The sequence below is a fragment of the Oncorhynchus mykiss genome, chromosome 19 (genome assembly GCF_057628025.1).
Source record: "Oncorhynchus mykiss isolate SJ-2025 chromosome 19, ASM5762802v1, whole genome shotgun sequence".
In the NCBI taxonomy this organism is placed as follows: domain Eukaryota; kingdom Metazoa; phylum Chordata; class Actinopteri; order Salmoniformes; family Salmonidae; genus Oncorhynchus; species Oncorhynchus mykiss.
The window spans coordinates 49,411,835-49,433,204 of NC_143040.1; the positions used below are offsets into that span (position 1 = coordinate 49,411,835).

The 21,370-nt window shown below is 44.5% G+C and overlaps 1 protein-coding gene across 1 annotated transcript; it reads right to left on the reverse strand.

Moving 5' to 3' along the window:
* Positions 1-536: 536 nt before the first annotated feature.
* On the reverse strand, positions 537-20,187 carry hif1a (hypoxia inducible factor 1 subunit alpha). Its single transcript, NM_001124288.1, is given in 14 exon segments — positions 537-1,672; positions 1,789-1,894; positions 2,019-2,115; positions 2,222-2,514; positions 6,028-6,150; positions 6,282-6,478; positions 6,572-6,858; positions 7,025-7,172; positions 7,344-7,450; positions 7,696-8,011; positions 8,326-8,410; positions 8,544-8,695; positions 9,010-9,203; positions 19,867-20,187. Coding segments are annotated over 14 exon segments (2,301 nt in total). The 5' UTR covers positions 19,899-20,187; the 3' UTR covers positions 537-1,508.
* Between the last annotated feature and the right edge of the window lie 1,183 nt (positions 20,188-21,370).

Below are 21,370 nucleotides of genomic sequence, written 5' to 3' on the forward strand. Positions count from 1 at the left end.
CCCGGCCCAATTGTGCGCTGCCCAATGGGACTCCCAATCATGTCCAGAGATGATACAGCCTTGAATCGAACCAGGGACTGTAGTGACGCCCCTTGCACTGAGATGCAGTGCCTTAGACCGCTGTGCCACTTGGTGCAGTTCAGTATATATTTCAAGCGTTTATCAGGGTGACAGGTAGCCTAGCTGATAGGAGTGTTGGGGCAGGAAAGTTGCCGGTTCAAATCCCTGAGAAGACAAGGTGAAAACTCTGTTGATGTGCCTTTGAGGAAGACACTTAACCCTAATTGCTCTAGAGCTGCTGTCAATAATGGCTGATCCCTGGTTCTGACCCCACTTTGAGGGTGTCATTTCCAATTCACACTTACATGTGTGAAATAGGACAAATGTAAAGCACCTAATAAACTATTAAGAGGTTTGTTAGGCTCAGTATAATATATATTTTTCATTGCTTGTGTAATACAATAATGACATCACAATATTCCATGTTCACATTAAAGAGTTGAAATATTTAAGAAGAAAAACAACCAAGGCTATGATAATTTTTTGGGAGTAATTTTATGTTAGACAGCAACAGGAAGCATGAAAGAAACCCAAAACTGCAGTATGTGGACCAATACCATAAAACAGACAACTGAGAAAACAGGTATGCAAGAGTAACACTTGCTACTAATAAATGAGAATTATACTGGTAAAATATGATCATATGATGGTGCTAAGGAAGTACATGTTACTTCAATCTAAATAAACCATTTGGGTCTGACAACTAAAAATGTATTGATTACATGATCAAACTGAGGGGCCAATCCTCCAATCTTAAAAACAAACGGATTTAGATCTAATTATACCGCGCACATGTATTTATTATTCATGACAAGGCATTTAAGCAATCTCTGAATGTTCCCCTGGTCTATGCACAGTAACAAACACACACATACAGTAGTAAAGTAATAAAGTGACAAGTACTGAATGACTACACATTTGCCTAAAATACTGGTAACCAGTAATGGGGATATAACATTCAAAAATACCTTCTGGACCAAATAGTATTGTTATACACAACATAAGAATGCAGAGGAAAAAGTAAAATAAAATGGTTGAAATTCCATTAAAACTACTTTTTAAAAGGCTTAATATAGATTGCTGGTAATCTTTTTTTCTTTTTAAGAAAATATAAATTGTGCGACTGAAGCTTACAATACACTGCTGGCAGTAGCACCGCCGGTTTTCCTGGAGACCTGATACAACAGAGCCATCCATGGAGGTGCCATACGTTTGCTGTCAGAGACTCCCGAGAAAGAAACAATTAGGTGCCTCTACCTGCAAACACTACAACATCCCCAACACTAACTCTAACGCTGCAGATATCACTTGGTGGATGCAGACAGCAGCCAAACTATAAGATCACTGATACAGAGAGACAAATAAAGGGGCAGCGGGTGGGGACAGAGTGAATGAGGAGAAGTTGTAGTGTCTGGTCTGGTCCAGCAGGGGGCAGGCTAAGCGTTGACTCAGTTGACTTGGTCCAGGGCACTCAGGAGCTCCTCGCCCTGCAGCAGGAGCTGGCGACCCCCCACGGGGGCGTTGACCTCACAGTCATATCGGGTCAGCTGAGGAAGGGTGAAGGGTGAGCCGCTGCCCTCCGATGAGATGCCAAGCAAACGGCTTGCCAGGTCTAAGAGAAACAAGAGAATAAGGGTCATTAGTGTCATTGTTTCATGTAAACGATGTGTAAAACATGCAGAGGCATAATACCAGGCCATGGCTGTTTGGTGTTCGAGGACAAACTACCTGTAGGCAGGAGCAGTATGGTCCTGTTGGAGGGAGCATCAGCGTGGCTCAGCTCAGATACTTTGAGCTTTTTACCTGGACCAGGACGGTCTTGGAGCAATCCCCCCTGGGAAAAACAGATTCAAATTAGCACTCAATATGAGCCAAAATGTTTTTGAACACAATATCTCAACTAAAATGAAAAACATTTTACACATAATGAATTGATAAGAACTTTCCTACACACTTACTATTCCGACAGCCTGAGACAGAGACATCTTCCTCTTGCGCTGTGCATTCTGGGAGGCCAGTGACCTAAGGGAGATCTCCATGTCCATCTGAGGCACCCTGGAGCACAAAAAGTCAGTCACACACCATGTCAGCACAGTGTTTTGTTTTGAGGAGAGGCTCAGTTTGAGGGAGTGCGTCTGTGTGTGTGTGTAGGGGGGCTTACGTCTTGGTGAGTAAGGAAGCAGGGCAAGGGCTATCTGCTGGCTCCGGGGCTGCCAGGGCTGGGGACGCTGCCAGGGCTGGGGAAGCTGTCAGGCTGCCTGGGGCATTGAAGGGGGAGCCAGGGTAGCTGTGGACCTCCTGGGTGAGGCGCACAGAAGAGCACAGAGAAGAGCACTCTAGGGGTTGGGCTGGGCCACAAGACAGAGGCTCCTCTGGGGACAGGGTGCGCAGCTGGAAGTCATCATCCATGGGGATGTACGGAGCCAACATCTCCAGGTCCAGGTCCTCCATGGCCTACAGGTGGAAACAAGCACATATCAGATCATCTCTTCCCTGAATCAAGTTATATCTCTTCCTCATACCAGCTGATTTACATTGACATTTTAGTCACTTACCGGACGCTCTTATCCAGAGCGACTTACAGTTAGTGCATTCATCTTAAGATAACTAGGTGGGACCACATATCAGTCATACTAAGTAAGATGTTCCTCAATAAAGTAGCTATCAGCAAAGTCAGCACTAGTAGGGGGCAAGAGGCCCAAGAGACCAGAGGTGGCAGAACAGAATGCTAGAATCCCAAATAGATATACAATTTGACTAAAACATGATCATTTCAATACATTTGTATACGATCACGTGTCTCTACTATGCGTGGGAATACTTGGGAATAGATTCCCAAAATGAAAAATCAATTGAAGCCGATTTCCAGGTGTTTTAAAGTATTTCATGTCCGACAATGAAAATTAGAAAAAATGACATGTATTTTTGCTCAGAAAACTTCGGCCCATGGACTGCCAGTCAGGGAACACTGGTGTAGGGTTTCAGCATAGCCTGAAGGTATGGAAAGACAGTTCCTCTTGCTGCTCCGTAGGCAAGTACCATGATCTTGTAGTGGATGCGAGCTTCGACTGGAGGAGTATGGGAGAACCTGGGAAGGTTGAACACCAGCCGGGCTGCAGCATTCTGGATAAGTTGCAGGGGTTTGACGGCACAAGCGGGAAGCCCAGCCAACAGTAAGATGCAGTTGTCCAGACTGGAGATGACAAGTAGCTGGATTTGGACACGCGCCGCTTCCGGTGAGAGGTAGGGTCGTACTCCGCGGATGTTATAGAGCATGAACCTGCAGGAGTGAGCCACTGCTTTGACGTTTGCTGAAAACGACAGGGTGTTGTCCAGAGTCACGCGAACGTTCTTGCACTCTCAAAGGGGTACACCGTGGAGTTTTCAAACGCAATGGCGAGGTCTTGGCCTTACCCGGGAGGAAAAGCAGCTCCGTCTTGTCGAGGTTGAGCTTGAGGTGGTAGGACCACATCCAAGCGGAGATATCTGCCTGACATGCAGAGATGTGTGTCGCCACCTGGGTGTCAGAAGGGGGGAAAGAAAAAAGTAGTTGAAAGTCATCAGAATAGCAACGATAGGAGAGACCATGTGAGGATATGACAGAGCAGAGTGGCTTGGTGTATAGAGAGAAGAGGGCCAAGAACCAAGCCCTGGGGGACACCAGTAGCGAGAGTACGTGGAGCAGACACAGATCCTCTCCATGTCAGTGGTAGGAGCGGCCTGCCAGGTAGGATGCAATCCAAGAGTGTGTATAGCCTGAGACGCCCAGCCCTGAGGGTGGAGAGGAGGATCTGATGGTTTACGGTGTCGAAGTCTGAGGATAGATTTAGGAGGATGAGAACAGAGGAGAGAGTCAGCTTTGGCAGTGAGGAGAGACTGACACAGAGAAGAGCAGTCTTGGTAGGGTCAAGAAGATTGTTCTGAGATAGCGAGAGAGTTGGTCAGAGACACCACGCTCTAGTGTTAATGAAATAAAAGAAAGGGACACCGGTCCATTGTTTTTGACGTCAGAAGGGTTTAGTGTTGGTTTCTTGAGGAGGGGAGTGACTCTGGCCATTTTGAAGTCAGAGGGGACGCAGCCAGTGGTCATGGATGAGTTGATGAGGGAACAGAAGTTCCCAGAGATGCTCTGGGGAAGGCAGGAGGGGCTGGGTTGAGCGGGCAGGTTGTTGGACCTCATTAGTCACATGACTTCATCTGGAGAGAGAGGGGAGAAAGGGGTCAAGGCGTAGGGTAGTTCTGAGTGAGTGGGACCAGTGGACTCATTAGGCTGAGTGAATGAGGAGCGGATGCCATCAACATTCTTTTCAAAGTGGCTGACAAAGTCGTCTGCAGAGAAGGAGGAAGGGCGTGGAGGATTAGGGAGGGAGGAGAAGGGTTAGAGGCAGAAGCTTGAAATTTACAGTCATAGAAAGTGGCTTTAGCAGCAGATACAGAGAAAGAGCAGGTAGAGAGTAGGGAGTGACAGGATGATAGGTCCTCCGGAAGTTTAGTTTTCCTGCCCGCAGCCCTGTTCTGTAAGATCGCAAAGTCACTCAGCCAGGGAGCAGGTGGGGAGAGCTGAGCCAGACGGGAGGAAAGGAGACAGTATGAGTCACGGGCTGCGGAAAGGGAGAAGAGTAGGGTCGAAGAGGCAGAATCGGGAGGGAGAATTATTTAGCAGAAGGGAGATGATAGAAGAGGAGAAAGTAGCGAAGATTTCAGCTGCGCATGACCATCTGGGTAGGGGCTGAGTGGTTAGGGTTGGAGGAGAGGGAGACAGAAAATGAAACAAAGTAGTGATCAGAGACCTGGAGGGGGGTTGCAGTGTAATTAGTAGGTGAACAGCCTCTAGTTAAGATGAGGTCAAGTGTATTACCTGCCTTGTGAGTGGGACTGGGAAAGTGTGAGTGGGACTGGGAAAGTGGGAGGGGGACTGGGAAAGTAGGAGGTCAAAAGAGGCAAGGTTGGAAATAAATGAAGGAAGACGTCGAGAGGTTGAAGTCGGTAAGTATGAAGAGAGGTGAGCCATTGTCAGGAAATTAGTTGATTAAGGTGTCAAGCTCATTGAGGAACTCTAAGAGCACCTGGTGGGCAATAGATGACAATGTTAAACTTGAGCAGACAAGTGAGTGACAGCATGGAATTCAAATGAGGAGATGGACAGGTGAGTAGAGAAATTTAGAAAATCTCCACCTCAGGAGAAATGAGTAGCCCTGTTCCACCACCACGACAACCAGATGCTCTCGGAGAGAAAACGTAGTCAGATGGAGAGCAGCTGGAGTAGCAGTGTTCTCAGGGGTAATCCATGTCTCTGTAAGGGTCAAAAGGTCAAGGGACCGAAGGTCAACAGAGGCTGAGATTAACTCTGCGTTCTTGACCGCAGATCGGCAGTTCCAAACGCTGCCAGAGACCAGGAATCCACATGGGTTGTGCCCACAGAGTAAACTAAATTAAAAGGGTTGTAGCCAAGGGGTGGGGATTGTCTGTAAAGCCTACAGGGAGTGGCGTAAACTGGTATAGAAAACACACACACATAGTTGACAAAGCTACAAAAGAGCAAAATTAGGTCTGAAAATAACTAGGTAAGATACTCAAGTGAGAGTGGTGTGATTGTGTTTCATTCGGGTCTACCATTGTACTGAGATGATGGTGAAGTCCATTATGGTCCGTAAGTGACCATATGCATACGATTGACCAAAGAATTCAAACTCACATTCAAGTCATACACTGAGTGTACAAGACATTAAGACCCCCCCCTTATAGGCTCAATTCATCAGGGCATGAACTCCACAAGGTGTCGAAAACATTCCACAGGGATGCTGGCCCATCTTGACTCCAATGCTGAGTGTGTAACTCAAACTTGTGAAATGTTCCTGATCGTCACACATGGATATTGTAGCGAACTTACAAATAGTGAGGATTTTTTACATTTATATTAATACAGCTAGTCTACCCACAATGTCTCACCATAGATAGGTACCGTACCTGTAAGGTGAAAGGAGTCTTTGGCTCTGGGTCGATGGCAAACAGTCTTTCCACCATGTCCAGTTTAAACTCAGCACTGATGTCAGACTCCATTGGGAAACAGAAGTCCAATGGGCTGTCAGGCTGCAGATGACATTACATTGGTTATAGACTAGTATTTGAGAACATAAGTATTTTTGACAAATAAACTTTCCATTGATTTCCTGATGGGCAGTTTCAAAGGGTCTCGGTCTGGATGTGATATCACTGCTCACCTCAGTGAAGCTGTGGCTGCCTGGGGTGCTGGAGGAGTCTGGACCAGTGGACACCTCAGTGGTGTCCACTGAGGTGTTGGGGACCAGGTGCTGATCACTGGGGGGCAGCAGAGAGAGTGGCAGGGCCAGCTTGTCACTGGTGGAGGGCAGCATCACATCCTTGTAGAGAGGCACCTCCTTCTGCAGGATGTCAGAGTCTGCAGGGACAGGAAAGAGGGGGTCAGAGAGTCTGTGTTGGGACCAGTAAAGTGTGAGTCCTATCACTAATTATCTTGTTCATTTTTACTGACCGGGGCTGCTGAAGTCCAGGGAGATGATGGTGTCTCCAGCGGCCGGGGCCAGAAGGGTGAGGGCCTCTGGTTCCTCCTTCAGTCGGTCATACAGGCTGGACAGGGGCTGGGTCTCCACCGCCCGGGTGAACAGCTTGATCACATCCAGCTCTGGGCTCTTCTCCTCCTTCAGGAGCACAGGGGACACCTCTGGCTCAGAGCTCTCCTCCTCCTCCAGCTCCTTCTTCACAGGCCTCATATCCTCCGTCTGCTCCAGAGACAGCATCATCTTCTCCTCCTCAATGCCACTGTAGCAGGAGCCAAAAACAGTTACATATCAATGTATTACTCCCCCTTACAAAGTGAACATCTGATTGGTTGAGTCAAAACCTAGTGGAGTCAGTCCCCCAGACAGTTTAAACCCCCCCTTCAAACTATCCTATTTAAAACACACTCTGGGGTCCATAACTATACCTGAGCACATAGTTGACACACACAACACACTGGGGCTGGGAGTTCTTGTTGTTGTAGATAACAGTGGCCTGAGTCTCCACCCACACAAAGCCTCCTCTCTTAGCCAGCATGCGGTACTGGCCTGTGCTCACCTGACCCTTCGCAAACACTGGAGAGAGGAAGAAAGAAGAGGGTGAGAAAAAACTAGGAGAAAAGAGACAGCAAGTAGCTTGAACATTGTATTATGTACCGAAGCCTATTGCCAACATTGGACATTTCCAGCCTGTCTGCTTTCCGGGGGAATATCTTTGCATGGTCATGTTTTGGTAGGGGTGCTTACAGTTGTGATGGGTCTTCATGAGGTGGTCTGAGTCCAGGGCGTGGTAGTACTCATACACAGAGCGATTTAACAGGTCCTCTGGATCATAACCCATCAGCTCAGTGATCCTTGACAACACAGAGATAGGGGACAGGTTAATCCTACTGTTTATTGGACACCAGGTGGCTCTGTGGCACTAGATTCAGGAGCTACCTATTCTTTTCCTCACATATTTGTGTGAGAATACAAGTCATTTTACTTTTCATTCTTACAGCAATAGCCCTGATATGGAATAAAGATTTGTGCAAGATTAGGTATTATTCTAGTACATTATGTTGGTGCTGCAGTCAGTGGAGTGGTAGGTCTGTCTCACCTCTCATCACAGTAGGTGAACTTCATGTCCAGTGTGTGGCGGCTGAGGAAAGTCTTGGTGTCCAGCGGCGCCTCGATGTTGGAGGGGTGGGGGATGGGGTCACAGACCAGCACCAGGTAGGGGACGGACGGCTCCTTGTGCCCACCGGGGATCTGCTCAGCTGGGGATTCATGGACCCGCACATGGCCTGAGCAGTGGAGAACCTTCCAGGTGGCTGATTTGACATTGACAGTGCGCCCCCTGTTGGTGAGGGTACATTTCATCCGCAAGAAGAAGCTGCGTTCTGTGTTTGGTTCCTTGGACTTTTTAGAGGTCCCTGAACAGACAGAGGAGAGAGAGATGAGACAGAGGTGAAGAAATAAAAAATTACATTTAGTGTTGGTGTGATGTGCAAAAAGGAATGTAGCAGTTTACCAGTGAAGCAGAGTGAATGCCATGGGAAGACTGTAGCCCACTAACCACTGACCTCAGGGATGGTGGGGGAAATGATAACCGGTTCCGACTTGGTTTTGCTCTGAGCTGCTAAACTTCAGCGCTGCACTATTTGTTACTCTGATATCCCAGAGTGCTGTGTGTAACACAGTTGTTTCAGGAGAAACCTTAGTTTGTGTTTTCACAGGGGTGTCTCACCTGTTCTGTGTACCAGCATCTCTCTCAGCTCCTCATGGTCACAGGGGTGTGTGTACTCAAACACACTAAGTCCTGTCAGGTCAATCTGCCCATGGACAGAGAGGAAAGACATTTAGAAACAAACATGTTCAAGCCAAGGGAAGAATAGCAAAAAGATCTGCATTCTTTATCGGTCTGTCCTAGTCAGTGGTCTCTGACTAATGGAGCAGAAAACCTACCTGTGCCAGACCCAAGCACTTGTTGACATTCTCAGAGAGATAAATCATGTCCCCGTCCTCAGACAGCACCATGAGGAAGCCCTCTATAGCCTTCAGATAGGATCCATTCAGCTGGGAGTCCATTTCACTCTCCTCCTGCTCCTCCTCATTGTCTAGAGAGAAAGAATAAGAAGGAGGTAGCAGAAGGGACCGAGTGGTGATCGGGATATAGGATTACAAGCCAACGTACATGCTTGTGGGGCAAGGCACTAGGACGTACACAGAAAGAGTGCACAGAGGCAGGAGGACAAAAGGATCTATTTCCTCCTGTCTGCAAGTTCATAGATCTCCCAGAACTAACCTGGCTAACAAAGGCTGCTCATCTCTTCACCATCTCTCTCTCTCTTACACCCACCACTTAACCTCCAAGGTACTTTGGACACTACAAACATATATATCCTCCCACTCCTTCCCCTGGGGTACTGACCTGTGCTCAGCAGATTCCTCATGTGCAAGTAACTGATGGCCAGTCTCATGATGGAGGCCTTGTCCAGGTTGGAGGTGACGCTGTGGGGCAGGGGCAGCTCCTGGGCCAGCTCGTAGAACACCTCAGATTCCTTCCCCCTCCTGCATCGCGCCGCATCCCGGGACTTCTCCTTCCTCCGGTCCGAGCTCACCCTGCTGTTGGAGACAAGACAATCAAGGCAAGTTAGAGTCTGGGTCCAGACCAAACACACACCACCAGGGCTTGCATTGTTATTGTGTCTGCTCTACTCTGTGAGCTGCTCACTCAGCCACTGGCCAGACACAGTGGGAGAGGATGCAGGGTCAGCAACAAGCTCTCAGTCCAGCCATCTCACCACAGTAGGCTCATTTACATACGCTGGCTCAGTCTGACGTCTTATTGGAAGCGCAGCGATAACCCATGGAGTGATTGCCAAGGAGACGGGGCTTGGTTGTGTGTGATGTGCAGTACTCCCTCCACTCTGCCTGCTTGGTGCACCGCATATCATCCCAACATTTGCTGCCAACAGTCCCGTCTTACACTACTGAGACAGCAAGGAGACAGACAGGGCTCTTTTGGAACACATACACTTACAGAGGAAGCAGGTGGGAGGAGCTATAGGAGGACAGGCTCATTTTAAGGGCTGGAATGGAATCAATGGAACGGTAACAAACAAACACATGAAAACAAAAAAGTGTTTGACTCCATTCCTTTAATACCATTCCAGCCATTACAATGAGCCCTACTCCTACAGCGCCATTCACCAGTCTACTTGGATTTTAAACAAATTACAGACTACTGGGCAGATTGCCTCCTAAAAGTGTACACTGCATGCAACAATGACCATTGCAGGAACAAAGGAGCCTCTTCTGAAACGTGAAAAAAACCTAAGAATGCAGGCTAGACCTTGGATTCTCTAAGATCGGTCCCTCAGAGGTCCGAATACAAAAATAGGCCAGAGTGATTCTCCATTAAGGGAGGGGATGTTAAAACATATAGGCTGGTGTAATAGAGCTCAATTACAGGCTTCATACAGTGCAGTCAAAAATATTCAGACCCCTTACACATTTTATTACAAAATAAAAAAAACTATCTACACACAATACCCCATAATGGAACGTTAGCTGCTCCGCCCACAACCGCAGTGCTCCCAAGAGGGTAGTGAGGTCTGCACAACGCATCACCGGGGGCAAACTACCTGCCCTCCAGGACACCTACACCACCCAATGTCTCAGAAAGGCCATAAAGATCATCAAGGACAACAACCACCCGAGCCACAGCCTGTTCACCCCGCTATCATCCAGAAGGCGAGGTCAGTACAGGTGCATCAAAGCAGGGACCCGAGAGACTGAAAAACAGCTTCTATCTCAAGGCCATCAGACTGTTAAACAGTCACCACTAACTAGCACATACAAGCTGCTGCCAACATAGACTTAAAATCATTGGCCATTTTAATAAATGGAACACTAGTCACTTTAATAACGCCACTAATAATGTTTACATATGTTGCATTACTCAACTCATATGTATATACTGTATTCTATATTATTGCATCTTAGCCTATGCCGCTCTGACATTGCTCATCCATATATTTGTCTATATTCTTATTCCATTCCTTACTTAGACGTGTGTAGTAGGTACTTGTTGTGGAATTGTTAGATATTACTGCACTGTTGTAACTAGAAGCACAAGCATTTCGCTACTCACAAAAACATCTGCTAATCATGTGTATATGACCAATAAAATTTCATTTGAACGACAAAGTAAAAACAGGTTAGGAAATTTGAGCAAATTTATTAAAACAAAAATACCTTCACATAAGTATTCAGACCTTTTGATATAAGTCCACCTGTGGTAAATTCAATTGATTGGACATGATTTTGTAAAAAGCACACGCCTATCTATTTAAAGGTCCCACAGTTGACAGTGCACGTCAGAGCCAAAACCAAGCCATTACGTCAAAGGAATTGTCCGCAGAGCTCCGAGACAGGATTGTGTTGAGGCAGAGATCTGGGGAAGGGTATCAAAAAATGTCTACAACATTGAAGGGCCCCAAGATCACAGTAGCCTCTAGCCTCCATCATTCTTAAATGGAAGAAGTTTGGAACCACCATGACTTTCTAAAGCTGGCCGCCCAGCTCAACTGAGCAACCGGGGGAGAAGGGCCATGGTCAAGGTGGTGACCAAGAACCTGATGGTTAGTCTGACAGAGCTCCAGAGTTCCTCTGTGGAGATGGAAGAACCTTCCAGAAGGACAACCATCTTTGCAGCACTCCACCAATCAGGCAGTAATGGTAGAGTGGCCAGACTGAAGCCAATCCTCAGTAAAAGGCATGAAGGTACGCTTGGTGTGTGCCAAAAGGCACTTAAAGGACTCTCAGACCACGAGAAACAAGATTCTCTGGTCTGATGAAGCCAAGATTGAACTCTTAGCCAGAAACCCAAGCTTCACGCCTGGAGGAAACCTGGCACCATCCATACAGTGAAGCATGGTGGTGGCAGCATCATACTGTGGGGGTGTTATTCAGCGGCAGGGACTGGGAAAATAGACAGGATCGAGGGAGAGATGAACAGATCCTTGATGAACACCTGCTCCAGAGCGCTCAGCGAAACTTGAAAATAGCTGTGCAGCGACACTCCCCATCCAACTTGACATCTGCAGAGACGAATGGGAGAAACTCCCCAAATACAAGTGTGCCAAGCTCGTAGCGTCATTCCCAAGAAGACGAGGCTGTAATCACTGCCAAAGGTGCTTCAACTGAGTAAAGGGTCTGAATACATATGTGAGTTAATTAATACATTTGCAAAAAAGTATAAAAACCGGTTTTTGCTTTGTCATTATGGGGTAGTGTGTAGAGTGATGAGGTGAAAAAAACGATAATTAATTTTTAGAATAAGGCTGTAACGTAACAAAATGTGAAAAAAGTCAAGGGTCTGAATACTTTCTGAACCCACTGTACTTTAGAAACGCTCCAAGGGAATTGAAAGGAGGCTTTATTGATGTTGAAAAAAGGCCTGCTGAAAACAAAGACAAAACATCTTTCAATCCCCTTCAGAGTCTGCATTTTTATCTCCCAAATGTGATCACATGCTTTGCTTATTGTCGGTCTTGTCCGGATGTATAGAGGCATGTAGAGATTGTAGACACCAATGCATACCAGGGGATTCTGCTGAGTTGGACTCATAACCCTACATTAAGGAGCGTAAATCAAACAAAGTGTGCAGCATTCCCCACAAAAATAAAGACAATATAAAAGCCCTCCGAAACTTGGAATGTAATTGATCTGTTACAAAGTTACAGTAACATAATTATGTTTAGAGGCTGTCTGTAAATGAAGAAAATGCATCAGATAATTGAATTGACATTGTTTTTATATAAAAATGCACTACCAGCCTGCACATTTCCCAACATTTTTAGAGTACAGAAACACGTCCCTACTAAACAGTTATTGACAGAAGCTGATCCACCTGTGTGTCGGTCTACATGTTGTCCTACATGAGTAGCCTAGATGAAGATCTGCTTTGTGACCAAAATATTTGGAATTCTTCAAGTTGAAAAATGTAGGAGCAATGAAAAAAATGTCAGCTATTAAAGCTAGAATCTTAAATTGAAAGTCTAGGTCACACAGCAAAATAGTTAGGCGCATATGTGAATATAATGGTTGCACTGTAGAGCCCTGTTCTCACTGAATGTCTGCAGGTTTTGCATAATGTGCATGATGAGACAAAGGACAATGACCAGCAGCATTTTAACAGACATATGAAGAATTTACCGAGTCCACCCACAGTGCTCAGAATGACAGAAATCACATTTAGATTATGCTAATTCATATAAAAAGGGAAGCAACAATGTGCGGTCCTTCTTAAATAATTCTGATGCGCAATTTGAAGATGTTAGAAATAAACGGTCTACTTTTACTTTTCAAGACGAGTAACGAACGGCATAATCACTAGCCTATGTCCCATAGTAGAAAAGTTGACCTATTCTATTGGTCTAGGCTACAGAAAAATACTAAAAAAGTAAAAAATGTATGAGTGATGCCACAGAACAGAATGTTTAGCTTAAAATGTTGCTAAACTATGATTTATTCACATTATAAGCGCAGCAATGCGCACAGGGCAGTAAGCTACACGTGAATGTTTGTTCTATAATGCAATTAGTAAGAAAACACTTATCAAAAGAGCACTGCACATGCAAGCAGTTTAACAGGGCAGATGAAAATATCTGTTTGAAATTTAGAAAGAGGGGAGATCTAATATGCAACAAACTAGCATGGGTTACTAATATGACTAGGATTGTGCCATTTGGCTACTTACTGGAAAATGAAAGTTAGTTGATCAAATAATTGCCTCCATGGATATGGTCTAATTTTGTCTAGGCTACTTTGAAGCAAGGTAAGACATGCCTCATAATATGTAAGAAAACATTCAAGTTTCAAACAATTAAGTATATACCTTAAAAATGCATACTGCCTCCAGCTCATTGCAAAGTGGTGTGACGTGCTGACGAAGCCTGCCAGCCATTGCCTATGCATTGGCTGTTGAGATGCTATGGCAGCAGCTCTCACACTCCCTGACAGAGTTTCCACTCAAAGGCTCTGTATCGGTATGCTACACAACGAATATACTGTACACACAAACCAATTTAATTCCACTTAGTTAAGCTAATTAACATATAGACCGATCAGCAATCAAATGTATTTCCCATCAATGAATAAGCTAAAAAGCATTATTTCACAATGCCATTTTTTCCTTCTCCCAGACAATTGGTAGGCGCCAATTTAAAATTAATTAATTAATAAATAGGACAAAATCTGGCTATTACTGGCTAATGGAAACCCTGGATGAGACGAACTCATGCATTCCCTCAGCCTGAAGTCAAACAGAGAGGCTGGCAGTCAGTCAGTCTGTGCCTCAAGCTGACTGTGCAGGTCAGGAGCTCAGTTAGCGGAGGCCAAATATTTATACCAGGGATAAAATCAACAAGATTCAGCCGCTGACCGATTTTTTTGTTGAGCGGATGGTCGGGGGGCTGGAACATAATTACAAATAATTAGTGGACTGCACATTGACCACAAGATGCTCAAACAGTTATAATGTTTGACTAAAACAAGAATACTGTAAGAATACTTGGGAACCTATTTCTTAAATTCAAATGATTTGGGGCTTATTTCCTGGTGTTTTTACATTTCCAACAATACAAATGTATATATAATTGTTTTACTCAGAAAGCTTGTAAAACCACCCGTGGGCCCAATTCTTCCCGCAGGCCGCCAGTTGGGGAACTCTCCTACGTCAGCTCTGCCAGACTACATCAGGACCTGACTGTCTGCCTCTCTGGGGTCCGAGTTTGAAAGATGATCCGATGTGTTACGCAACCAGTTCTGCATAGCATAAACACACTTCTCACCCTCCGGGCCCCTGTTACAGAGGCCTGGCCACAGCCCAGAGCAATATCTTTCAACTAACCAACCACTGCTGCTAAGAGGCAGATCAAAATAAAAAAAATCTGAGTATCTAGGTCTTCACCTGTTGAAATCAGCCACATGAAAATCTAACCTAGCATTTAGAAAAATATCTCTGTGCTTAGTATTTGTAAGGATTCTATTCAGATTTAACTGACAACTATGGCTTATGCAGAGAGACAAGAATTCCCTGGACAACTATTTGAAAAGGTGCTGGTTTAGGTTAGAGGTCAAATTCTACAAAGTGAACTTTGTGCAGTACAAACAAAGGCAAGTACAGCATACAGGAATCTTCTGCGGCAGTTTTAATTGTGCATTGCCCCATCCACAGTACAGATGGGAGGCTGTTTTTTCCTTTGTCTAAAAGCAGGGAAAGCACTGCATTGATCCTCATCCTTCATCAGAATCACAAGTATAGGCTGAAAACAAAGGCTAAGAGAGGCCACCATTACAAAACATCTCTACACACATGCATTATCTCGCAGATATAGCATAGGCCTAACCATCACATCTGTTGTATAATGTTAGTCTTAATTGCCCTGTTTTATAATAACAACAAATATATTATATAAGACTTGAGGATAAAGCTCAGTCATGCAAACAGGTGGACATGGGTCAAAAGACAAGTCTCACATTCAGTGCTGTAGAAAGGCATTATCAATTTTATCATAACCCCATTCCCTGACTGAATTAATAAAATGGACTGACCTGCTTTTACTTGGAACTGTTTGGGGTGATCTGTCACTAGCGTCCAGTGTGAAGGAAAACATAGCCTGTCTGTTGTGTTACATAACCTCTTTCAGGCTGTAAAGTGCCCCAGAGGACAGTAGAGCACTGTGCAAAACACTGTTCACAAGCTGTTCTAACCTCTTTTCAATTGACCAGTGATAAATTACTCATTTCTGATTTCTACAAATTGTATTACAGCCTGCATGTATCTCACAAAACCAAATTGCTCAATCTCAGACACAATCGCTCCAGGCTATGGGTTGATGCTCTTGTATAAAATTAAGCTCATGATAGGTCCATCCTGTAGCTACAGGTTTAGTACAGAACAGGAAGTAGGCTAGCACTGTGCCTATGATAAATATATTTAAGACCACAGATCATGAAATACCGATAGGCCTACTTGTGCCAGGAACTCCCATTGACGTCAGGCTCTCAATGATTAAGAAATCAGATCACAACAACCTGTGTAGACTGCCACACACAAAATCAGTGTACCATAACATTAAAATAACCTTGCTACTTTTTGCAATGGTTTTGTTTTCCATTTATATAAAACCTGTGGGCAAAGCAGTGTTGTGAAAGTAGAGCGGATGTTCCTGAATTCATTTTAGCAGTTCTAAGTAAAATAAGAACTAAATGGTAAATAAAAAGGTAACACATTTAGCCCCCTGTATGAGTCAAACCTCACAACATACATAAATATATTCCCTACATGACTAAATTCTGCCCACCTACACCCAGAGAATGTTATACTCAACACAAACAAAACCATTTTCCAGCCTACCTCGGTTCACTCTAAGTGGGCCAATGGCAACTAAACCACTGAAATTATAGATGGGCCAAAGAACAACTTCGAATTGAATTTGGAATATTTTAAAGAAAAATCACTAATCTCTTCACAATGAGATTCATTATATTTCAGACAAGATAAGAGTTTGAAATAACAAATATTAGTAGTCACACACATTTAACAATGCAGTTAAAAAAATATATGAGTAAGAATAAGAAATAAAAGTAACAGACTACACGGGCCACTATGGTATGTTTTTTATTTATTTTTAAATTTTACCCCTTTTTCTCCCCAATTTCGTGGTATCCAATTGTTGTAGTAGCTTGTAGCTTGTCTCACTACAACTCCCGTACGGGCCCGTGCGTCCTCCGATACACAACCCAACCAGCCATACTGCTTCTTAACACAGCGCGCATCCAACCCGGAAGCCAGCCGCACCAATGTGTCGGAGGCTACACCGTGCACCTGGCAACCTTGGCTAGCGCGCACTGCGCCCGGCCCGCCACAGGAGTCGCTGGTGCGCGATGAGACAAGGAGATCCCTACCGGCCAATCCCTCCCTAACCCGGACGACGCTAGGCCAATTGTGCGTCGTCCCACGGACCTCCCGGTCGCAGCCGGTTACGACAGAGCCTGGGCGTGAACCCAGGGACTCTGATGGCACAGCTGGCACTGCAGTACAGCGCCCTTAACCACCCGGGAGGCCCTGTGGTGGTATGTTAACAGCTACGAAGAATACAGATGAAAACTTTCTCTGTAGGTAGTGTGGTCTACAGCTTATCATGAGATACTCTACCTCAGGCTAGCAATAACTCGAGACTTCCTTAGATATCGTGCATCAGCTGTTATTTACAAAAATACATAGGTCTGCCGCCCCATGCCGCTGTTCTATCCTGCCGGTATATCGCATAAAAACTACCTGAGAAATGATTATAAAAAATAACATTGACATGTTTGTGGACATTATGGAGACTATTTGGAATTTCCGTCTGCGTTGTCGTGACCACTCTTTCCTGTGGATTTCTGAACATAATGCGACAAACAAACGGAGGTATTTTGGGGTATAAAAATAATCTTTATGGAACATTTGTTGTGTAACTGGGAGTCTCGTGAGTGAAAACATCCGAAGATCAAAGGTAAACGGTTAATTTGATTGCTTTTCTGATTTGTGACCAAGCTTCCTGATGCTAAGTATACATAATGCTATGCTAGGCTATTGATAAACTCACACAAACGTTTGGATTGCTTTCGCTGTACAGCATCATTTCAAAATCTGAGACGACAGGTGGATTAACACCTAGTTTGGGATTTTTTTGACTGTTGCGCTGTTCCCACGACAGGGATGGGTAGCGTCAAGAAGGTAACTGACTTGCCTAATTAAATAAAGGTTCAAATAAGGTGTTACATTTTTATTTTATTTGGCCAAATCGTTGTCCCAAAAACACTGATTTGCGATTGTTATGAAAACTTGAAAATCGGCCCTAATTAAATCGGCCATTCCGATTAATCGGTCGACCTCTAGTCTATTTGATCGCCTACGACCGCCCTCTGGCCCCTTGCTCTGCCTTCTCTTCACGCAAATGACGGGGATCTGGGCCTGTTCCCGAGAGAGCAGTATACGATTCACGCCGGGCACGTCAGACTTGTTAAAGGAAAAAAAGGATTCTGACAGTCAGTGGTGAGTAATAGCAGTTCTGATGCCCAAAATATATTTTTGGTCATAAGAGATGGTAGTAGCAACATTATGTACAAAGTAAATATAAAAAAATGTTACAAACACAAAGAAACAAAAAAAAAACAATTGGTTAGGAATACATAAAACGTCAGCCTTGTTCTCCAGCGCCATCTCGTCATTGTAGGACTACACCAAATTACACTGAACAAACATAGAACGCAACATGTAATGCGTTGGTCCCATGTTTCATGAGCTGAAATAAACCCCAGAAATGTTCCATACTCACAAAAAGCCATTTCCTCTCAACTGTTGTGCACACATTTGTTTACATTCCTATTGGTGAGCAATCCTCCTTTGCAAATATAATTCATCCACCTGATAGGTGTGGCATATCAACATTCCTGTGTATACCTTGGTCGAACATGTCACATTTGTCTTCTCAGGACCAAGAAGGTCAAGGTAGCCAACAGGGTAAGGGCTCGATTCAATCTGTATCGCTGAAGTTCAGCGCTATAGTGCGACAGAAATTTAAAGGCAATGTTGCCGCGTTCAGAGACTGCATTCACTGTAAACGCTGCATGTACTACATGGCAAAAAGTACTCGCATCCCATTCCAAAATCATGGAGTTGGTCCCTCCCTTTGCTGCTATAACAGCCTCCACTTTTCTCGGAAGGCTTTACACTAGATGTTGTTACACTGCTGCAGGGACTTGCTTCCATTCAGCGACAAGAGCATTAGTGAGGTCGGACACTGATGTTGGGCGATAAGGCCTGGCTCGCAGTCGGCGTTACAATTCATCCCAAACGTGTTCGATGGCGTTGAGGTCAGGGCTCTGTGCAGGCCAGTCTAGTTCTTCCACACCGATCTCAACAAAACATTTCTGTATGGACCTCGCTTTGTGCACTGGGGGCATTGTCATGCTGAAACAGGAAAGGGCCTTCCCTAAACTGTTGACACGAAGTTGGAAGAACAGAATTGTCTAGAATGTTATTGTATGCTGTAGCGTTACATTTTCCCTTCACTGGAACTAAGGGGCATAGCCCGAACCACAAAAAACAACCCCAGACCATTGTTCCTCCATCAAACTTTACAGTTGGCACGAAGCATTGGGTCAGGTAGCATTCCCCTGGCAACCGCCAAACGCTGATTGGTCCGTCGGGCTGCCAGATGGTGAAGCGTGATTCATCACTCCATATTACGCGTTTCCACAGCTCCAGAGTACACCACTCCAGCAGACGCTTGGCATTGCGAATGGTGATGTTAGGTTTGTGTGCGGCTGCTCGGCCATGGAAACCCATTTCATGAAGCTCCCGACAAAGTTATTGTGCTGACGTTGCCTCCAGAGGCAGTTTGGAAATCGGTAGTGAGTGCTGCAATCGAGGACAGACAATTTTTATGCGCTCTGCGGTCCCATTTTGTGAGCTTGTGTAGCCTATGACCTTGCAGCTGAGCCACTGTTGCTCTTAGACATTTCCACTTCACAATAACCGCACATACTGTTTAACAGGGCAGCTCTAGCAGGGCAGAAATTTGACGAACTGACTTGTGGAAAGGTGGATTACAATGATAGTATGCCACGTTGAAAGACTTCTGTACGGGCCATTCTACTGACAATGTTTGTCTATGGAGATTGCATGGCGGTGTGCTCGAGTTTATACAGCTTTCAGCAACAGATGTGGCTGAAATAGCCGAATCCATTAATTTGAAGGAGTGTCCACATATACTACATGGACAACAGTATGTCAGCTCAAACAAAAATGGTCGTTTTAATCACGCTGTAACGCTGAACTTCAGCGATACAGATTGAATCACATACCCACATCTTGCGACCTCTTGGCTGTACACTGTCCCTTACGGGAGAGAAGAACCTAGCAAGTTAACGATCGCTTATTAAAACATCATGAAGCTTAGTTAGCTATCAGACAGCTAACAAGCTAGCTGGTAGTTAGTTACTAACTAACGTTGTGTGTATATATATATATATATATATATTTTTTTTTTTAAAGTATAGTTGTCTATCTAGCTAGTTGGCTAGGCTAGCTTTAGCTTGTTATCTATATAGTTAGCTACGCAAACGCATCAAAATCTAACGTTAAAAATATAACAGAAGCTAGCTATCTATTTATTTAGATTTATTTTTTTTAAACATTGGCTAGCTAGTAAACTAGAGGTTAACGTACCTTTTCTTTTCGGGGACAACTCCTGTGTCCATTTCAGGATGAGGACAACCGAGTTTCTGAGCACAAACTCGAACAATCAGTAGCTACTGTACTGTGACGTTAGCTATCAAACTGTGTTTGTCGGGCCCGTACGGAAATGAGCGAAAAAAATCCACGTAGCTATTAAAACAATTAAATCGTAAATTATGTTTTCCTTAAGTGTCGTTGATCAATGCAGTTCGGAGAGGTCAAGCCTCCATCGCGGAAAGTCAAAACATGAGTGCAGAAGAATGTGTTTTAATTCCTTCGAAATGGCATGAGGTGCCACGCTGGAGAGGTTGCTTGGAACAATGTTGTAGCTAGTTAGCATAGCAGCTAGCTGATCAGCTGCTTATCCCCTCCCACTTCTTCTTTGCCTTTTCGGGAGCGCGCGCTATCGCCACTCGCCCCTGCTATCCGGGGTCCTTGGGACGTCCTGATCAAATTGAAGTTGACATAAAAATGGGTAGGGGTAAGGGTTTAGAGTGAACCTCTCTCTACCTGTGCTTGAGGAGACGATGAATATGATATCTTTGAAGCCCATGATCATTCAATTCAAAGTCCCATTAGTCTAGCTCTGCAAACGTTATGTAAAAATACGTTCAGTACTAGCCTATACATATAGAATCGCATACACAGATTTCAGATGTTATCGCAGCGAAATACGTATGTTTCTATCTCCAACAGTGCAGTGATTTATAGTAATACAATAACAATAAACACATGATTCAAACGTTAAAAAAATAATAACAAGACATTAAGACAGAACGAGCAATATCAGAACGAGCAATGCCAGAGTCCGGGGTATAAAAATATATAAATGGTGTGTATATTAATAGAACAGGTGTGTAGCCTACAACAGTATGTATATTGGATATCTACCTGGACTATTGCATTGAGGCTTTATTACACTGACTCTCTTATACCGACTCTGCACACTCACTGGACTCTACCCACACACTCACGCATACAGTGCATTCAGAAAGTTATCCGATACAGCCTTATTCTAAAATGGATTACATTTTTTTTCCCTCATCCATCTACACACAATATCCCACAATGACGACGTGAAAACTGTTTTTTTTTTTTTAATGTCTGCACATTTATAAAAAATAAAAAACAGAAATAACTTATTTAAGTATTCATACCCTTTGCTATGTGACTCGAAATTGAGCTCAGGTGCATCCTGTTTCCATTGATCATCCTTGAGATGTTTCTACAACTTGATTGAAGTCCACCTGTGGTAAATTCAATTGATTGGACATGATTTGGAAAGGCAATCGGGGGAGAAGTGCCTTGGTCATGGAGGTGGCCAAGAACCCTATGGTCACTCTGACAGAGCTCCAGAGTTCCTCTGTGACAATTGAATACGTTTTTAGAGGCTGTAACTTAAGAAAATGTGGAAAAAGTCAAGGGGTACTTCCCGAATGCACTGTACTTACACTGACACTCCAACACACACACACACACACACACCACTTTCACA